We start from the raw sequence: 19,090 nt of genomic DNA, 5'->3' as shown, positions 1-19,090 counted from the left end.
CATCCAGCAAAGCTGCTGGGGGACTCACTAGGTTTGGGAAATTAGCCTTTACAGAGAATTCTCCCTAACACTCGCGCCCCCCCCCCAGACTGAGGGACAGGAGGATTTAATCCACTCCTGGATGAATCTCATACCTCTAGTCGATGACATACATCCTAGAGAGACCATCAGCATTTTGGTGGTGACACCCTGACCTGTGCTCAATGGTGAAATCAAACCCTTGCAGGCAGATTGACCATCTCAATAGTTTTGGATTTTCCCCTTTCATTTGCATCAACCATCTCAAGGGTTGGTGGTCAGTCTGAATGACAAAAGTAGAACCATACAAGTATGGCCTAAACTTCTTCAGTGCCCACACAATAGCAAAACATTCTCTTTCGATAGTTGCCCACCTTGTCTCAGGATCCTTCAGCTTTCTGCTGATGAAGCAAATGGGGTGCTCCCTACCTTTCTCATCCAGTTGGCTAAGGACTGCACCTATACCTACATTAGAAGCATCTGTCTGCACAATGAAAGTTTGGTGGTAGTCAGGAGCTCTCAATACTGGTGCTTGGCAAAGAGCTTTCTTCAGGTTTTCAAAGGCCTGATTGCATTCCTCATTCCATTTGACCTTCTTAGGGAATTTTGCAGAGGAGATTACATTCAGTGGAGAAGCTATGGTCCCATAGTTCTCTATGAAATTCCTGTAGTACCCAGTGAGGCCTAGGTTTGAGTAGTAGGTGTTGTCCAATTTTGCACAGCTTCAATCTTACTGAGCAAAGGCCTTATTTCTCCACCTCCTACCTCATGCCCAAGGTAGACCACCTTACTCTGACCAATTTGGCATTTACTTGCCTTTATGGTCCGATTGGCCTGTCCAAGAGCCTGCAAAACATGTCCTAGGTGGTTAACATGTTCTTCCCAGGATTGGCTGAATACTGCAATGTCATCCAAGTATGCCATGCAGAAATCCTCCATCCCAGCCAGAACCTGATTTACCATCCTTTGGAATGTTGCAGGTGCATTTTTCAATCCAAAAGGCATAACCTTTTGGATATAAGCCAACTGGGGTAGAAAATGCAGTCTTCTCCTTGGCATGGTCTGTCAGGGCTATTTGCCAATAGCCTGACGTAAGGTCAAATGTGCTGAGGAACTTGGCTGAACCAAGTCTATCCACCAACTCATCTGTCCTTGGCAAAGGGTGGGCATCAGTCTTGGTGACTGCATTAAGAGCTCTATAGTCCACACAGAATCTCAATTCCTTGGATCCTGCCTTTGGTACTAACACAACTGGGCTAGACCATGGGCTAGTAGAGGGCTCTATTACCCTGAGATCAAGCACCTTCTTGACCTCCCCTTTGATGTGGGTCCTTACATTTTCTGACATTCTATATCCTCTGCTTTTGACTGGAAGACAGTCACCAGTGAGTATATCATTCTGTGCCCAAGGGATCAAGCCTGGTGAAAGTGAGAACAGAGAGGAAAACTGATTTAACATGGCTTTGCACTCTTCTTGTTGCTCAGGTGTCAGATTTGAAGAGAGATTTACTCCTTCAATCTTTTCGTCCAAGAGTAAGCCTGTGAGGAGATCAGGGAGAGCTTCACTCTCTTCTTCCTCTTCTGTTGAAGCTAGGAGCAAGGCTCCTACTTCAGGCCTGGAGACATACGCCTTTAGTTGGTTGGTGTGGAAGACTCTGGGAGCCTCCTTGGGATTGCCCAAGTCCACCAGATAGTTTACCTCTCCAGGTTTACCCACAACCTTGAAGGGTCCCATCCATTTATCTTGCAAGGCCCTCTGCCTTGTTGGGATCATAACTAGAACTAGCTGGTCTTGAATGAACTCAACCATGTTAGCCTTTTGGTCATGCCAATGTTTGACCAAAGCGTGTCCAGCGTTCAGGTTATCACTTGCTTCTGCCATCATCTGTGACATTCTCCTCCGGAGACCTATCACATAGTCAGTCACTCTGACTGGCTTGGGGGAAGGAGCACTCTCCAACCCCTCCTTAATCAGGGCCAATGGACCTCTGGCTGGATGGTCATAAAGAGGTTCAAAGGGAGAATAACCTACTCCCTCCTGAGGGACCTCTCTATAAGAAAAGAGGAGACATGGCAATGGAAGGTCCCACTTTCTTTCAAGGGGATCCTCTAAAGCACCTATCATGCTCTTCATGGTTTTGTTGAACCTTTCTACCAACCCATTTGTCTGAGGGTGGTAGGCGGTAGAGAACTTGTAAGTAACTCCACAGGTTTCCACATGGCTTTCATGTAGTGGGACATAAAATTTGACCCCCTGTCAGAGATTACTTCCTTAGGAAACCCAACCCTGGTAAAAAATACCAAGGAGGGCCTTAGCCACAGCCTGAGCTGTAACAGTCCTCATAGGAATTGCCTCTGGGTACCTAATAGCATGGTCTACTACAACAAGGATAAACCTGTTGCCTGAGGAGGTTGGGGGATCAAGGGGACCAACAATGTCAATCCCTACCCTCTCAAATGGGACTCCCACAACTGGGAGAGGCACTAAAGGTGCCACATTCTTGGACCCAACCTTACCAGAGGTCTGGCAGGTATGGCAGCTCTTGCAAAACTTATCTACCTCAGCCCCCATCTTTGACCAATAGAAGTAGAGTGAGAGCCCTTCCTTGGTCTTCTTGAAACTCAAGTGACCAGCCAAAGGAATCTCATGGGCCAGTTGCAAGAACTGTTGTCTGTTTTCTTGAGGTACTACAAGCCGCTTGTAGTCTCCAGGTGCAGACTCAGTTGGTTCACTGTAGAAGAGGCCATCTTCCCAGTGCAACCTGTACTTCCCAGGCTCTTGCCCATCAGCCTGAGAAGCTGCCGGTTGGCGAAGACCTTCCAAAGTTGGACATTCTCTCTGTCCCTTACTGAAGTCTGCCCTGTTGGGTCCACCTTCTGCCAGTAAAGACTGCAGCTCAGGATGGTAAACATGATCCAGATCTCCAATGAGTTCTTGGCCTTCCACTAGCTCTTTTTCAGAGTCTAGCTTCACCATACAGGGCTGTACCTTCCTCTCAGCCTCAGCTGGAGGTGGAGTTACAGGAGTAACTTTGGACAACCTAGGGGAAGTCCTTGTTGGAAGCACTGGAGTGCTTGCTGTTGGTTGTTTCTTGGAAGTCTTGGGTTTCCCCTTTGCTTCTTTTTGTTCAGTGATAGCAAGTTGTAACTCCAGTGGAGTAGGAGTGATATCTTTCTTCATCTCCTTGGGTGTACCTCTCATGGTTCTCTCCCTTGCAGGTCTGGTGAGCTCTTGTAACCTTTTACTAGGAGGTCTGGGGGTATGTGACACTACTCCAAGAGTTTTCAGGTCATTACCCAACAGAACCCTTCCTGGTACCTCACTTTGTATGCTGACGGGTGTCTTCACAGTTATGTCATTACACTGGATGAGAACTGGTAATTGGAGAAGCATCTGCACAGGCCCTCCAGCTAACTTGGTGAGGCGTTTGGGTGCCTTAGCAACATCCTCAGCCTGAATAAAAGATGTATCCACCACAGTTATGCTGGCCCCAGTGTCCCTAATGGCAGGAGTCTCCTGACCATTCACCTGGACACTGTCCTTATAATACTCTTTAGTATTATCTGGGATAGAGTTATAGACATCTAAATTCTGTTGTTCCCACAGACCCAGAGACACTAAAGAAACACTGGCTGAGACTCCAATGGGTTCATCAGCCAGCAGTAGAAAGTTTCCACTTGCCATTTGTACTTCCTCCTCTGGAGCGAAGGCTAAGGAGACAAGCTGGACCCCTGAAGGTTTACCCTTACATCTGGGATCTCCTTTCACATGGCCTGTTGGTCAACATGATCCACATGATTTTGGCGAGCCACAAACATAGCATTTACCAAATGCTTTCTGGAATGGTGGCTTGCTCTGACCTCCTTCTGGTTTTCCACCAGAGGGTACACTACTCTGATTTGGTTTCCCTTGTGGCTTACCCTTATTGTTTTGTTTGGGGCCCTATTTGGGATTGGAATTATTCGAATTCTCTTTGGAGTCCTTTTTTGGCTGTTTCCCCTCATCCTTTTTCTGAGTTACCCCAGAGTCCTTGTGAGTAGCCCTGTTGGCAACGCACAAGTCAGCAGCCTTAGAATCTAATTCCTTTGAATCAGCCAAGTGCTGTCTGAGCTCAAGAGAGCAGGCATCATAAATTGACTCCAACATCACAAGATTCTTCATTCCCTCATAAGTGTTCACCCTGTAACCCTTAATCCATCCCTCTAGGTTCTTCAAACTTTCACTCAACCAGGTAGCCCGGGGGGTACCATCGTGCTTTTTGAGGGTCCTAAACCTCTTAAGGTACTGGGAAGGGGTCTTCCCAAATCTAGCTATCAAAGCTAGTTTCACACATTCATAATCCTTCTTATCCTCCTCCCCCAACTCCATTACCACATCATTTGCAACAGGGGGAGCCTAGAGAACAACCAGGAAAGCAACTTATTTCCTGTAATGTTCTGGAGCCCATGATTATATTAAAAAAAACTCAACCAATCCAACACATCCAACTTAGGCTCATACATACCCACCAACTCCTTGGGCATCCGGGGTCATTTGGGACTGGAACTCCTAGAGGATTCGGAGAGAGAAGCACTTTCCACAGACAAATTTTTCATTTCTAGCTCATGGTTGAGCTCCATTTCTCTGAGCCTTAGTTCTTGGTGCCGTTGTTCTGTTTGAGCACTAATTCTTTTGAATTCTAATTCAAGCTTCATTTTTTTCTAGTTCCATATATTGAGGATTAAGTGTGGGACCTGATAAAGGTCCAGTAGGTACAGCTGGCAGGGCAGGTAGAGGCCCAGGGGAGACAACTCTAACATCTTCCACCTCCTCTACTGCTTCTGACTCAAAGTTATCAATACTAACATTCATATCAATATCATTGCTGTTATCTACAGTTGGTAGAGTGGTAGGTTCCTCTGAACCACCATCCAGACTTTGGTTTGCTAACAACCTTTCTATTAGCTCCATTTTCTTGCCCTTAGTCAGGAGGTTCTTATGCTTACAGAGAACTCTTAAACAATCAGCAGTTTTTGTAGTAAGGGACTCTTGACTATAGCTTTCCATAGTTGACATGTTTTAGAAAATATTTCTTTAGTGCTAAGCTTTGTGGTTAGTTGCACTAAGGTATCTATAAGCACACTAAAATGTATACTCAATACAAATCCCACCGCTGTACACCAGTGTTAGGCAGAAACCTGTGCAGTTCCCTTAGGAACCACTGCAAAAGATTTAGGACTACAGGTGGTTGGCAGTAAACCCAATTGGTAGCAGTCTGTACCACCCAGATTTACCTGGTAGCTGTGGCTGAGCAGTCAGACCTCTCTCACGATGAGTTAGGCAGTATATAGAGTATACACAATAGGTACAGAGATACAGTAGCACAAGCAAACACTGACCAGAGCTTTGGTGTAAAAGTATATAATATTTATTTAAAGACACGCTTGTAAATTACACTAGCACAAAGAGAGGTAAATAAATTCAACACATAGTCACTATTATATATATACAACCCTAATTACTTATTAGACAAGTCTTAATGAGAAACACCACTTATTTTCAGACAGAGGTGAGCGCTTAACATAAGATGGCACTCTAATAAGTTATTAAAAAGGGAGGGAAAAAGGCAGAGTTATGAAAGCACACAAATTTCAATACTTTTCAAAGAACCACAGTGAGGCAGGTTAGGCAAAGTCTACTGGAGAGCAAGGAAGTTCAAATGCCAGGCCCACTCTTAGAGAGAGCAAGCAAAATGTGTCCAGGATCACACAATTGGGTTTACTGCCAACCACCTGTAGTCCTAAATCTTTTGCAGTGGTCCCTAAGGGAACTGCACAGGTTTCTGCCTAACAGTGGCATCTGAAATAGAAAAAAGTATCTTGGAGTATTACCATTTTAATCTCGTTCAATTTACCCATCCATGAGACGGTCAGCTTATTCCATTTTACCAGGACTTTCTCAAGTTCCGTCATCAAGGGGGATTGGAGGGGGGAGTTGGCCCTCATAAAGTTCCTTTAGCTCTCTGGTGTCTGTAATTCCCCGGTACCTCAGCGTCCCCATATTAACCCTCATACCCAGGGATGAAAACCTCCCAGCTTCACCGTCCCTACTTCTATCCAAGGGGAAAAGGACCAACTTGCCCGTGTTTATTTTTAACCCTGCCATGCGACCATATTATTCAATCACAGCAGGCACAGAGGTGAGCGGGTTCACCACCTGCAGCAGCATGTCAACAGCATATAAACCCAGTTTGTAAGTCTGTCCCCCCTGTGAGGTGGGACCCGGAGTGGAAGGGGTAGCGTGAGGGGAAGCGGGACTCCGCGGGGTCGCGGCAGCGGGCCGCGAGACGGAAAGCGCGGCCCCCTCCCGCCCAGCCTTACCTGAACCCGCCAGGGGTGACGTCGGGGCTTCCAGCCCGGGGTCCGGGCTTGTGGCGGCAAACCCGCGAGAAACGCGGATAGTTGCGGAGAGCCGACCCGCACGGCCCGCGGAGCGTCTCTCACCGCTGGGAAGGGAGCGGAGGGAGAGACGGCTTGCTCGACGAGGCGGTCCACTCTGGAGCAGCCGGATGCACGAGCCCACATAGCAGGAGGGAGAGAGTCTTCCAAACGGGGGGGGGGGGCTCACGGGACGGAGTTGCCTGGGAACAGGTCTCTCCTAACAGGCAGTGGAATCAGGCGCTTTGGAAGGAAACGGCAGCCTTTAAAGGAAGCGGGACATGGCAATACCAGCCAATGGGAAGCCAGATTGACAGGGAAGGTTTCCATTGGGGTGGAAGTAAGTCACTCACATCACATAAGCCCGGGAACTAATCCACCGTTTGTTGTTGATTTTCCTAGTCATACGGAGAGGACGAGGAGAGAAGGAACAACTGGTGGGCCTATCCGGACACCAAGGAGGCTTAGGAGGGTTAAGGCACGTCCCTGGAAGGCTGCCTAAGAGTGAAGTAACTCTCAAGGAGTTCATGGACTATACTTTCTTTGGTTAAAGTCACAAGAATAAAGTATAATTTCAGCAACCCCAACCTGGTCCGGGTCTTGATTTCTACACCCCCACAACAAATCCTTCTGTCTGTGGGTCCTCTCTTAACCTTTGTGCCAGATGTTCCAGCGAGAGCACAAAAAGAGGAAGGGGAGAGCAGACAACCCGGTCTTGTCGCCCTACCCAAGTTAAACCACCTTGAGTATCCCCCGTTAACCGCCACACAGGCCCTGGGAGAGGAGTAGATCGCCATAATGCCCCTGAGAAATCTCTTGCTCAACCCCACTTTGCTAAGGATCACTTCTAGGAAATTCCATTGCACCCTGTCGAAGGCCTTCTTTGCATCCACTGAGAGAAGAGTGGGGTCACTCTGCATACCCTGAGCTTCGTTGATTCAGTGGAGTGTCTTTCTCCTAGTGTCCACACCCTGCCGCCCAGCTAAAAGCCCCCCATGGTCAGAATGGACAAGCCTCGGTAAGTGCACCTCCAACCTCGCAGCAAGGACCCTAGCATAGATCTTGGCGTCTGTTTAGAAATGAAATCAGGCGATCTATGAGCCGCAGGATCTACGGTCCCTACCCTCCTTAGGGATCACGAGTGTTCTGAACGAATGAATCTGGTGCTCTCCCCGTTTCCATAATATCATTAAAGAGTAGTGTTAGGATGGAGAGCAGGGCTGACATGAAGGTTTTATAGAAGCACGGGGAGAACCCATCATCTCACAATGCTTTCCCAAGCCGAAGGCACCCTATATATAACAGTAAGACTGAGATCCTCCTCATAGGGACACCCACTCCCTCCTTCCCTCTCTCTCTCTGGCCGCCCACTCTGGGCCCTCTTCCTGCTCCTTCCTGTGAGGCAAAGAACCTTGGTGTCATCTTTGACGCCACCCTCGCCTTCTCTCCTCACATCTCTGACGTCTCTAAGAAGTCAGCTGCACCTCCTCAGAGGTTTTCTTCCTTTTCTCGCTTTCCTCCAGAAGCTCACTGTCTCCAGAGGTCTGGTCCTCTCTAGGCTGGACTATTGCAACAGTCTCTTTCTAAATCCTCCTGCCTCTACTCTTCGACCTTTACAACGCATCCAGAACAGGACTGCGAGACTTGTCCTTGGCCTCAAGCCCAGGGATCGTATCTCTCCAGCTCTGAAATCTCTTCACTGGCACCCAGTGGCTGCAAGGATCAACTTCAAGACCCTCTGCATTGTCCACAAGGCTTTCTGTGGCCTCAGACCACTCTACTTCCAACTTTCTCTTCCAAAACATCTTCCTTCTTGAGCTCTCCGCTCATCCACCTCCAACTCTCTGAGGGTCAGACGCTTCTCCAAGCAGAGAGTTGGGGGCAGATCTATCTCCTTGGCTGGGGCCTTCTGGAACAGCCTCCCTGCCTCTCTCAAACTTGAGCAGAACCACCTCTGGTTCTGGAAGCAACTCAAGACCTTCCTTTTTGCTTCTGCTCTCTCTTCCTCTTCCCAGCTGATGCCCATGACTGCTCTGTGCACTAGTAACCCTCTGAACTCGGGCCCAGGCTCCTGTATGTCCAGTTGCCCTTGCAGTGCCTCTGGGCTCCCCAGCACTTAAGGGTCTGTATCTAACACCCTAGAATCCCTTCTCTCTGCACTTATGAGCCACCCGCTGGCTGCACTTGTGAGTTAACTGCACTTCCACCTTGCTCCTCCCCCTGGCACTTCTCCCCTTCCCGACTTGAATGACACAAGGCCTACTAAGATCGTTATTTTTTCCTCCCTCGTTTCCCCCTCCTTGTCTTGTCGCGCCTAGAAACGCTTGTGTATAGGCGAGTTGTAAATGCCACATCAGATCATATATAGCATTTTTAATTTAATCACAGGTAATTGGGGCGTCCATGACTCCCAAATTTGACCCTTGACAGGGATGTTAGGGAGGCCCCTTCAAGATATTCCTTTGCCTCTCCCTAGCAGTCCCCCTTTTACTTCGATATAGGTCCTCATCGAATGAGGTGAATGCCTCCTGAATCCCTTCCGGCGTATCTCGACTGTCCCCTTTCCTCCATCTCCTTGACCCATCTGTGTGCCTTGTTGTCCCCTTAACCTCGCAGCCAGGAGAGCATCCGCCATATCACCTTTCTCATAGAATTTCTATTTCAGAAACTGGAGGTTGTGGATTATCGTCCCTTCCCAAGCAAATTCAGCTCCTCTCTCAGTCTCCGTGCCACCAGAATACGGTCCTCCCTATTAGTGGGGGAGGACTGAGCAAGCCTTTCCACGAATCCTATTTTGCCATAGAGTCCTTTCTCTACAGGTGTACGTTCCCTCTTCTTCCGAGCCCCTTCCCTGATTAACATACCACTGCATGTGGCCTTCGCTGCATCCCATAATGTCCCCTTCCCCATCTCACCCATGTCGTTGATGACAAAGAATTTCTTGATGCTATTCTCAAATTCTTTTTTAAAGACCCAGGTCCTTCCACAGTGTCTCATTGCACCTACATTTGGCGTTTCTAGGACAAAGCCCTGCCCAGTTAATATCTACCAACACCATGTCGTGGTCAGACCACGAAACTGGGTGAATCCCTGAGTCCCGGCCACGTCCCATAAGTCCCTGGATATGTACAGGCAGTCTATTCTCGTGTGTGGGGCAGAATATAAAGTTAATCTCCTCTCGTGTGAGTGGAAGTACTGCCATACGTCCCTCAGCCCGTAAATCCCAAAAGCCGTTCCCAACTTATCCTCTCCCTGTTTCTGGGGTTCCTGTTCCCCCCCCCCCCTCATGTCTGACCTGCCTGTCCAGGCTGAAGTTTATTGAGATCATAAATTAGCCCACCGGCTCAGTAACAGCACTCTCGTACATTGAATTTCTATCTGCATTTTTCCCTTTGCATTCTATGTTCTTTGTTCCATATTCCACAGTGTTGTGGTGGAGATATGAACAGAATAGAACAGAACAGAACACAGAATACTAGAATGTCCCTGGCCTTTGCTCACCACTTTCTCTAGGGTTCTTTGCATTAATCTTTTCTGACCTGGGTTCAGAGCATAAATTCCTGAACCCCAGTATTTGCCTCCTAGAAGGCCACAGGGGATCCTCTGCTTGTCGCCTCTCTGATAACTAGTCTCCCGGAGGAATAAAACGTCAATCCCATTTCTTCTAAATCGCCTGGCAACCAAGGACCACTTTGTGGGGGAGTTGAGCCCCTTGACATTTAGTGTGCATACACGCAGACTGTCACCCCGCATGACACGATCTCTCTCAGCCATGACCAATTCCCTTGCTCAAATTGAATTTCTGAACAAAGCGGACCCCTACAGAACAAAGAGCACAATTCCCCAGGTGAACAAGACAAGACCCAATGTGTGAAACCTGAAACCCCTCTGCCCCCCATTTCCCTCTCCTCCCTCCCCCTTCACACACCTTAGTGGCTCTCGGCCCTCCCAGTTACCATCACTAGGTGAGTCCGAACCACCAAACAAGCCCAAAACCCAGGACTTTCTCAAGGCACCGCAAACTCTGGTTCCCCCACCCTAGCACATAAACTTCAATAAACCCATTGCAAACCAGACATCATAAAACCTTTTTAAAGCACCCCACTCAAACTGTAGGTTACACCTGCATCCCTCCATACGAACCGTGACCGCCTCTCGGGCGATCACCATCAACCAAGACCATAAGTAAAGTTTTCCTAGGAGTCCTGCGTGCCTCCTCTTGTAGTGCCATTGGGTGGGGGGCAAGGGGACATTCAGCTTCATGAATTTCCATGACGCCGGAATTCTTCTCCTCTTTGTTCCCTTAATGCGCCATCCTCTGTCTCCTTCAATCTCTCCCTGAGGGCACGGGGCCAGTTCCCCCTCCATGAGTAATTCCCTTGTGACTCTTTTTATTTTTTCCACAGTCACAAGCCTGTGCCTCTGTCCCTCGAACTCAAAGGAAATCGAGAACAGGAATCTCCATCTATACCGCTCCCCCTTCCCATTCATTCACTTTGTTTGAGGTAGACACAGCCTTCTTTTCATGAGGGTTAGAGAGGACAGGTCTTGGAAGATGGTAATTCTCGCTGTGCCCAGCTGCACGAGCCCCCTGGTCTTTGCTTTTTCCAAGATCTTCTGCCTATCTGATAAGTTGTGGAAGCACGTCAAACTGATCTCGCTCCTCCGGACGGACCACCTGCTCTGTGGACCCTCTCAATTTTCGTTTCGTCGATCGAGTCATCCTCGAAGAGGAGCTTTGTGATTGTGTATCATTCTCCTGAGGTCTCTCTCCAGCACCCTGTCCTTTTCTGGCACCCCAAAAAAACAGAGTTTGTTTCTCCTCTTGGGATTCTCGAAGTCGTCTATTTTTAATAGCATTTCAGCTTCTTTCCTCTCCAGTTAACCCATCCTGACATCTATTTGAGTCTCGAAAGTGTCCAGGAAGGTTTGGTTGTGTTCCATATCCTGGAGCCTCTCCTCCATTTTATGAAGTCTGACATTGATCTTGTCGGCTTTGCCTTCATCGTCCTCCATGCCCCATGATTTCCTCTGTTACTGATGCAACGTCCCACTTTGTTGCCATTGAGTCCTCGCTTCCAGCCGCCATGGCGCTTCCTTTGTTGTTCGTACTTTCAGACTTGCCCAGGTATGCATATTCAGCTAGCCGGGAGCGTGGCTCCATGCAGGTTCCTGTCGATATCAAGAACCACCACGGAGCAGGCCCTCACCTAGCGGCAATTCTCCCAAAGGGGAAGGGTCCGAGAGAGGACCCACCTGTGTAGCACCCAGCAGAGTAGCCGGTCTCTGAGGTAACAGTGGAGAGAGGCGATTCTCTGTTGTGCCCCCAGTCGAGCTCCCCGGGTCCCGTTCAGGATCTCTGGGCCAAGCGACTCTTGAAATGTATGTCCCCAACCCTTGGACACTGGTCATCCTCCTGTTCCTGTGTGTCACTCACTGCACCACAGGGGCCAGGCAGGCACACACCCAGAAAACAGGGCCACACACCCACACTCCAGTCCCCGACCTGGTCCCGGGGCTTCAATGGGACTTACTGAGCCTCTCCCATCTTCACCTGTCTCCCGTGTCCTGATCCAGTGAAGCGGGCACAAGCCCCAGTCCTGGGGGCCTTCATCTCATACTGCGCTCTGCAAGGGGGGGCTTGAAGTTAGCCCGGCCTCAGACCAGAGCCACCCCGACAGCACGGGGACACAAGGTATTCCACCACACCCCAGAGCCTTTTCCACACCACACCCCTCCCTGAAAAGTCAAATGGGCCTTGGGGTTAGGACCAGCGAAGCGGGTACACGTCCCAAGATTTGGGGGCCCCACCTGCAGCCTCTTCTTGGCCCCTTGTGTCCTCAACAACCGCAGCCCGGGCTCCTCCCTTATGGGCAAGGCTACATCCCTGCAAGCTGCCGTGCTGGGGGGCTTAGTGTTACACACTGTGCTGCCTGCGCCTGTGACCCAGGTCGCCCTCTGATGGTTTCCCCTTAGGCCCCTGCACGGGCGGGGCTCTTCTAATGCTTGCCCTTGGAAGGGGGTGGAGGGCGGAGCACCGTTGATGGTCCAGTGTGCCTGCCTGCGCCTGTGAGCCAGGTCGCCCTCTGATGGTTTCCCCTTAGGCCATGTGATCAATGGTAAATATTTTTGTTTACTTTTAATACAATATTTGTTTCTAAAATGTATGTGCCTGATGTTACTGCCCAAATGTAAGAATGGATTGCACAACTTATTTTACTGAAAACCTTTTTGAAACAAGTAATTGCCACTTATGCAGTCAAAGATGCCTTTAACAAGACATTATATTCAGTTATTGCTTTCTTTTTGTGTTTCAAATATCTAATGCATTGACATCATATGGGTTTTCCTTACAGCCAAGATCAGTTTCACTACATTCAAATGAGAAACCTGCTTCGTATCCTAAAAGGGTAAGATTACTATTCAGTTTGAGAAAGCGTTAAGTTGGATGTGTTTGAAACAAATGGGAAAAGTGTGGAGGCTGACCGGTGCTTGACTGGCGGCAGGCTGACCGGTGCTTGACTGGCGGCAGGCTGACCGGTGCTTGACTGGCGGCAGGCGGACCGGTGCTTGATTTGAAAGAAACTAAACGCCACTTGATTTGTGGGAGGCTGGGTGCTGTTAGGCTAGTTGTAGACTTTGGTGAGATTGTGAGACCGGTCTAGTCTGTGTTGCTTTGCTTGTCTTACCGGTTATGGCTAGCCCACAGGTACGTCTTTTTAATTTTTATTTGTTTTCAATTTTACATTTATAGCAGCAGGCAAAACCCTCGGGCATCTAGGCGCTAGTTACAGTTCGTAGTTACAGGTTGCAAAATCAAGTTTACATTGCAGGCATAGAAATAATTAAGTCAGCTAACTTGTCATGTAAAAAGGTTTTAGAGGGCCTGCCCCGCCAGCTGGGATGAAGTTGAACATGGTAGGGAACAAACATCAGTGGTATTGCCACCCGCACACTAGGAAAGCCTCACCTCTAGTTGCAAGGGGATACATCAGCAGTTCAGTGAATGGGTGAAATTAATCCATACAAAAGTGCAAGATGGTGTTCCAGATAGAACGGAAGGTTAATAAAGGCAGTTACAGTGGAGTATAAGATCCGAGGATAACTTCAAAATTGTAAGTTTTGAAGGATGTGCTCCCCCAGCTCGGATGAAGTTGAACATGGTAGGGAGCAGACAACAGTGGTTTCGCCACGTGCACACTGGAAAAGCCTCACCGCAAAGGTTTCAAGGGGCGATGTCGGCTGTCGTAGGCGGATAGAGTCTGCAGAAGTCCGTAAGATAAGATGAGCCAGGGGCAATGGCAGCATTTTCTTGGCTGACATGTCTTTCATCCGAGATAGCTTGACACCACCACTGCTAGGCCTTGAAGAATCAGGATGGGCTATGACACTTTAGAAGCCTGTTGAAGATTGTATGGGGCAACTTGGTTGCTGATGTTTTGCCACTTTTTGTGGTGCTGGAGACCATTTGCACTCAGTTTCCTCCACCAGCTCAGGAGTTTCAGCAAAGGTTCAGCCCTCGGCCAACCCTTTATCCTGTCTATTCGTTTTCTCCCCTCCACCCACTGTGTTCCTCTCTACTTTCTCTATTCTTCCTTCTGATCATCTCCCTGCTTTCCTCTTCAGCATTTGCAAGGCACTAGGCTGACTCTCTTCTTCATTTGTGACAGCTCCTTCATTTTCTCTTTACACTTTACCTCTTCTCCTGTCTTCGTGTGAACGCATCTTTGAACTTCTTTTCCCCACCGGTTTACTTTGTCTTCGTCTTCCCTCTTCATCTCAACTCCTTTTTTGCCTCCTCCTGTTGATGCTGTCTCCTCTTCTCCTACTCCTCCTAACTCCTCTTTCACCACTTCCTCCCCTACAAGTCCCCTCTTCTTCCCCTTCCTCCTCCCTTTCTCATAACTCTGCTCTCTTCTCCCCTCTTCATCCTCCCCTTTTCTCAGCTACTCTTCCACCTCCTTCTCTCCTCAACTCCTTTATCGTCTCCTCCTCAGCTCTCCTCTCTTCATAATCCACCTCTTTGCTGCTCTGTCACACACCAACTTGCTCTGTTGGCTACCAACTCCTCACTTCTACATTATCCATAACTACCTGCTCCCTTTCATTGGGGAGTGTGATGGCCTCTTGGATGAATCATTATTTGATTGTTTCCAGCTGGGTCTTCGGTTCCAGAGCAAACGCGTATTGGCTGATTGGCACTGGGACTAGAAATTCCCCAGATGAATCTGTTTTAGGTCCATAGCCCAAGCCTTCTTTAAGGATGACGGCCATTATGAAATTGTTCTGCTGAAACTCATGCTCTTGTGCGTGATCAGTGAACATGTTTGTCTTTCTGATTTGGGAAAAGGTTTGTGGGCCCCCGTTCCTCAGGTCCTCTGATGGGCACACAAGCGAGAACAAGTTCCATACGAACATAGTGTCTGTTCAAACCATTTGTTAATGATTTTTTTTTATAACAATTTTTATTCACAACATAACTTAGACATTGTAAATAACCTTCACTGGTACATCGCATTACCTGTTCAACCCTCCCTCCCTCCCCTCCCCCCAGCCTATTCCACTAGCAATGTCTACATATATTGTAGCCTGGACTGGTTTGAACCTATCACTATATCTCTACTCAGCAGATTGTGTAAGTGCTTGTACCTGCGTCAGGGTGTCCTCCTCTGCTGGGGCTATTAGTTCTTGTAACATATGTTTCCAAGCCGCTAAATAGTTTTGTTCCTCTTGGCCCTGACGTCATGCTTCCTGCCATACTGCGGTTTCTGCCAGTGACCATTTCTGGAAATCCCTCGGCCACACGCCTATCACTGGTCTGTTGCATGGTTTCCACCCCATTGCTATCCTATGCTTTGCTAAAATGTATGCTAGGTCCCTCAATTTACTAACATGTCTCGCATGCTTTGGTCTTGGGAAGATTCCTAGCAAGCACGCCTTGGGGGAAACTGAGTCAGATGGCAGCCCAACTAGTCAGGATCCTGGCTACTCCCTCACAATATTGGTCAATCTCTGTGCAGGCACAGAACATATGCACCAGGTCCTGGTTGGTCAGGCCACATTTTGGACAGGTCAGTTCTGTTGCTTTACTAAATTTAGCAAATTTCTTCAGAGTCAAGTATGCTCTGTGAGTGGCATATAGTTGATTTAGCTGTATCTTCGCACTTATGGACACTTTCTTGTGAAACCCATGGTCCTGCCCCAAGTTGCATCCTTAAATTGCTCTTGCAGATCTGCTTCCCAGCTTCTCCTGGTCTTTACTAGATCACTATCTGGCCTTGCCATTAGTACCTCGTATAGTCTAGATATTCTGTTTCCCCCTTGGGAGATGTCATAGAATGTTTCTATCGTTTCATCGTCTAACAGTATTCTATCTGGTCCTAGCCATTTTGATATTATTCTGTGGAGAAGTGAGGCGTAGGTTATGTGTTGCCCTTCCCGTACTCCTTACTCGGAAGTGACTGCACTAAGTCATCAGTTGCCCCTCTTTTAATATATCTCCTAATGTCGCTACCCCTCTAGGCTCCCAGTATTTCCTAAGATTCATCCTGAGTTGCGTATCTTCACTCTTCAGCGTCACCAGTGGGATTTGGGGTGAGTAGGGTGTATCTTTGCCCAGGAAGCGGCAGGCTCTTTGCCACATTGTTTGGCCTAGCCTCAGCAACAGTGGGGTCTTGGGATCCTGTAATGCCAAGATCCACACCATCTCCTTCAAAAAGAATGGGGTGCATGCCGGTTGCATTCCGGTTGAAGTAACTCAGTGTCCTGGGTCTGTTCATCTGACAGCCAGTATATGACAAACTGAAGTTGGCACCCCACAAAATATCCCTCAAAATCCGTCCCTCCCTGTTCATATGGCCTCTGTAATTTCTCCAACGACGTTCTGCATCTCGAGTTGTGCCACAGAAAACTCTGGCAAGTAGTGTTCAATGTCCTAAAGAAGGCCTTGGGTATATTATATGGAACATTCGTAAAATAGTGGAGCAGCCTCGGAAGCGCCACCATTTTCAACAGTGCAGCTCTTCCCATTAATGAAAGCGGCAAGGGGGAATAGACATGAGTTCTGTGCATTTATTGTAATCCCTGAAAGGTCTGCATAGCGCTCAAACACCTCTAGTATATATTGTAGGTAGAGAAGCATATCATCCGCATACAGGAAGATCAAGTGTGTACAACCCTGTATTTTGATGCCTGCCTCGTGATATTCTTTCCGTAAATATACTGTTAGTGGCTCTAAGGCCAATATAAATAACATAGACCATGGGCAGCCCTGCCTAGCAGCTTTGCTTAATCCCCCTTGTTCTGATATTGTGTTACCTGTTTTGACTCTTGCCACTAGGTTGTTGTATAGCAGCTTAAGCCATTTAATATATGTAGGACCAATACCGAACCCTTTAAACACCGTCAGCAGCCATGCCATCTAACCAAGTCAAATGCCTTGACTGCATCCAACGATGTTACTGCCATGAGCCAGGTGCTGTCTCGGGTATGGTCAATGACATGATCCAATCGTCTCAAATTGCACGTGATATTCCTGTTTGGGACATAACCTGACTGATCCGGGTGTATGATTTTGTGAATTACTGGCTTCAACCTATTCGCCAACAGAGCTGTAAGTATCTTCCCATCTTGATTGAGCAGCGAGAGGGTCTATAAGAACCACATTCGGTGTTGGGTTTGTTGGGCTTCAATAATGGGACAATGATTGACTCCCTTAATGACAGCGGCAAAATGCCTTTATCAAGCGATTCATTTAGCATTGCCAACAACGAGGGCGCAATCTCTGCCATGAATTCTTTATAGAACTCGCTAGATCCGCAACTGGGGCCTTACCAGACAGAAACCCCCTTATTGTATGTTCCAACTCCTCTCTGGTTATGGGTGCTTCAAGACTGTCTACTGCTTCCGCATCTAGCTTTGGAAGATCTGTCGGCGCCAAAGCTTCATCTATCTCCGACTCTTGGGTTTCTGACTTTTCCTCATATAACCTCTTATAAAAATCGTAAATAAATTAGTTTGTCCTGTTGCGTCTCACAGATCTCCCTGTTCTTTGCTGCGATAGCACGAATCATGTTCCGCTCGGTTTCGCTTTTGTATACCCAGGCTAGTAAGCATCCTGGTTTGTCCCCTTCGGCGTGCTGCCGTTCCACATACTTCCTACAACTCAAATTGCCTAATCTATCCCAGTGTTTGAAGCACTCCTGTTGCAGGGCAACGGCCTCTCGAGCCTTCCCAATGGTTAGATCCCCCAGGTCATTTATGGCCGCTAGTTTACTTTCTGCTTTACATAAGTCACTCGATTGCGGCCTGAACTCTGTTCTCCTTTGCGATTGCAGTCCCCCTGATCACCACCTTCAAGGCCTCCCATGAAGTGCCCACTGACGGCACACTTCCTGTATTATATGTAAAGTACTCCTGCACCCCCTCTCTTAGATGTTAACCGAAATGCTTCATCTTTAAGAGACTCACTTCTAAGTCTCCATGTCGGAATACGTGCTCTTCGGGGGGGGAAGCCCGCCATGGAACCACCATCGGGGCATGGTCTGACAACACTCATGCCTTGTAATCGCCTTTTCGAATTCACCCATGGGGTCTTCTCCTGTAAAGATATAATCCAATCTAGTGTACAGATCTTGGGGAGCAGTGTTAAGTGAATATCCGCATGTCTGCGGGTGCCAAGTCTGCCATATGTCTGAGAGTTTAAATGCTTGCAACAATGTATTCAGGGCCTTTGCGGAGGGGGCAGGGTGGGTGAACTTGTCATCAGATCTGTCCAATATAGGGTTGAGTGTACAACTAAAGTCCCCTCCCCGTATCAGTGTGCCATCTCTGTACTGACTTAACAGTGAGTATAATGTGCAGAAGTAGGCCGCTGTCTCCTTGTTAGGTGCATATATGTTAATGATACAAAATTCTCTGTGCTCCACCCGGCCTCGCAATACAAATATCCTGCCCTCTAGCTTGGAAAGTATAAAGCACACTTAAAGGTACAGACTGTGCCACCCATATTATTACACCCCTAGCATAAGTATTACAAACCTAGCGTTGTGCCTCTCATTTTATTAACAAGGGCAATCTGTTTCTCTTTTGTGAGGCGCGTTTCTTGCAGAAGTACAATGTCAATTTTTTGTCGCCTTAAATAAGTCATTATCCTATTACGTTTAATATAATTGCTAAGACCCCTAAAATTCCAGGATACTTAGTTCCCAAATCGTACTTTAACATTCTGACATGTACACGTAGTCCAATGGTCAACTTCAACATACACAGTGTGGACCTATAGGCTAACTCCCGACTAACTACCCCAACTCCGCAACCCACATCCTTCCCAACAACTGCCCAGCTCAATACCTTGTGCTCAGGCATTCCCACTTCTCACCACCGCTCCAGGGTCTCGTCCTGGTGCGTCGGGCGCAGTAGGCGTATACATAACTGCTAGTACCCGAAAACCAATCCTGTCTGAGGTGCAGTTCGCTCCTACATAGTGCGATCTTGCAATAGGCACCACATTGTTGGCTCTTGTATTTAGCAACTCCTAATTCCTGAGGCTTCCATCTGGAGGTCCTACTGCCACCTAGTCTTATAATTAGTCCTTTGCTGTGCTTTAGTTGTCCTGGCTTTACTCCCTCCACCTTCCGTCCTGTTTGGCAAATTC

General features: G+C 48.0%; 1 protein-coding gene across 6 annotated transcripts in view; it reads left to right on the top strand.

Annotated features, from left to right (window-relative positions):
- ACBD5 (acyl-CoA binding domain containing 5) overlaps positions 1 to 19,090 on the top strand; it is an 803,722-nt gene that overhangs the window by 650,551 nt on the left and 134,081 nt on the right. For 5 of the 6 annotated variants that reach the window (XM_069648118.1, XM_069648117.1, XM_069648121.1 and 2 more), the window contains one exon: positions 12,792 to 12,845. The exons of the other annotated variant lie outside the window; for it this stretch is intronic. In XM_069648118.1, coding sequence (XP_069504219.1) covers positions 12,792 to 12,845 — 54 coding nt within the window. The remainder of the gene's footprint in view (positions 1 to 12,791; positions 12,846 to 19,090) is intronic. 6 annotated transcript variants of the gene reach the window in all.

The sequence above is a fragment of the Ambystoma mexicanum genome, chromosome 2q (genome assembly GCF_040938575.1).
Source record: "Ambystoma mexicanum isolate Mex_15411 chromosome 2q, UKY_AmexF1_1, whole genome shotgun sequence".
Classification (NCBI taxonomy): domain Eukaryota; kingdom Metazoa; phylum Chordata; class Amphibia; order Caudata; family Ambystomatidae; genus Ambystoma; species Ambystoma mexicanum.
The sequence above is the reverse complement of the archived record's forward strand: the minus strand, read 5'-3'. Positions and strand labels throughout refer to the sequence as shown.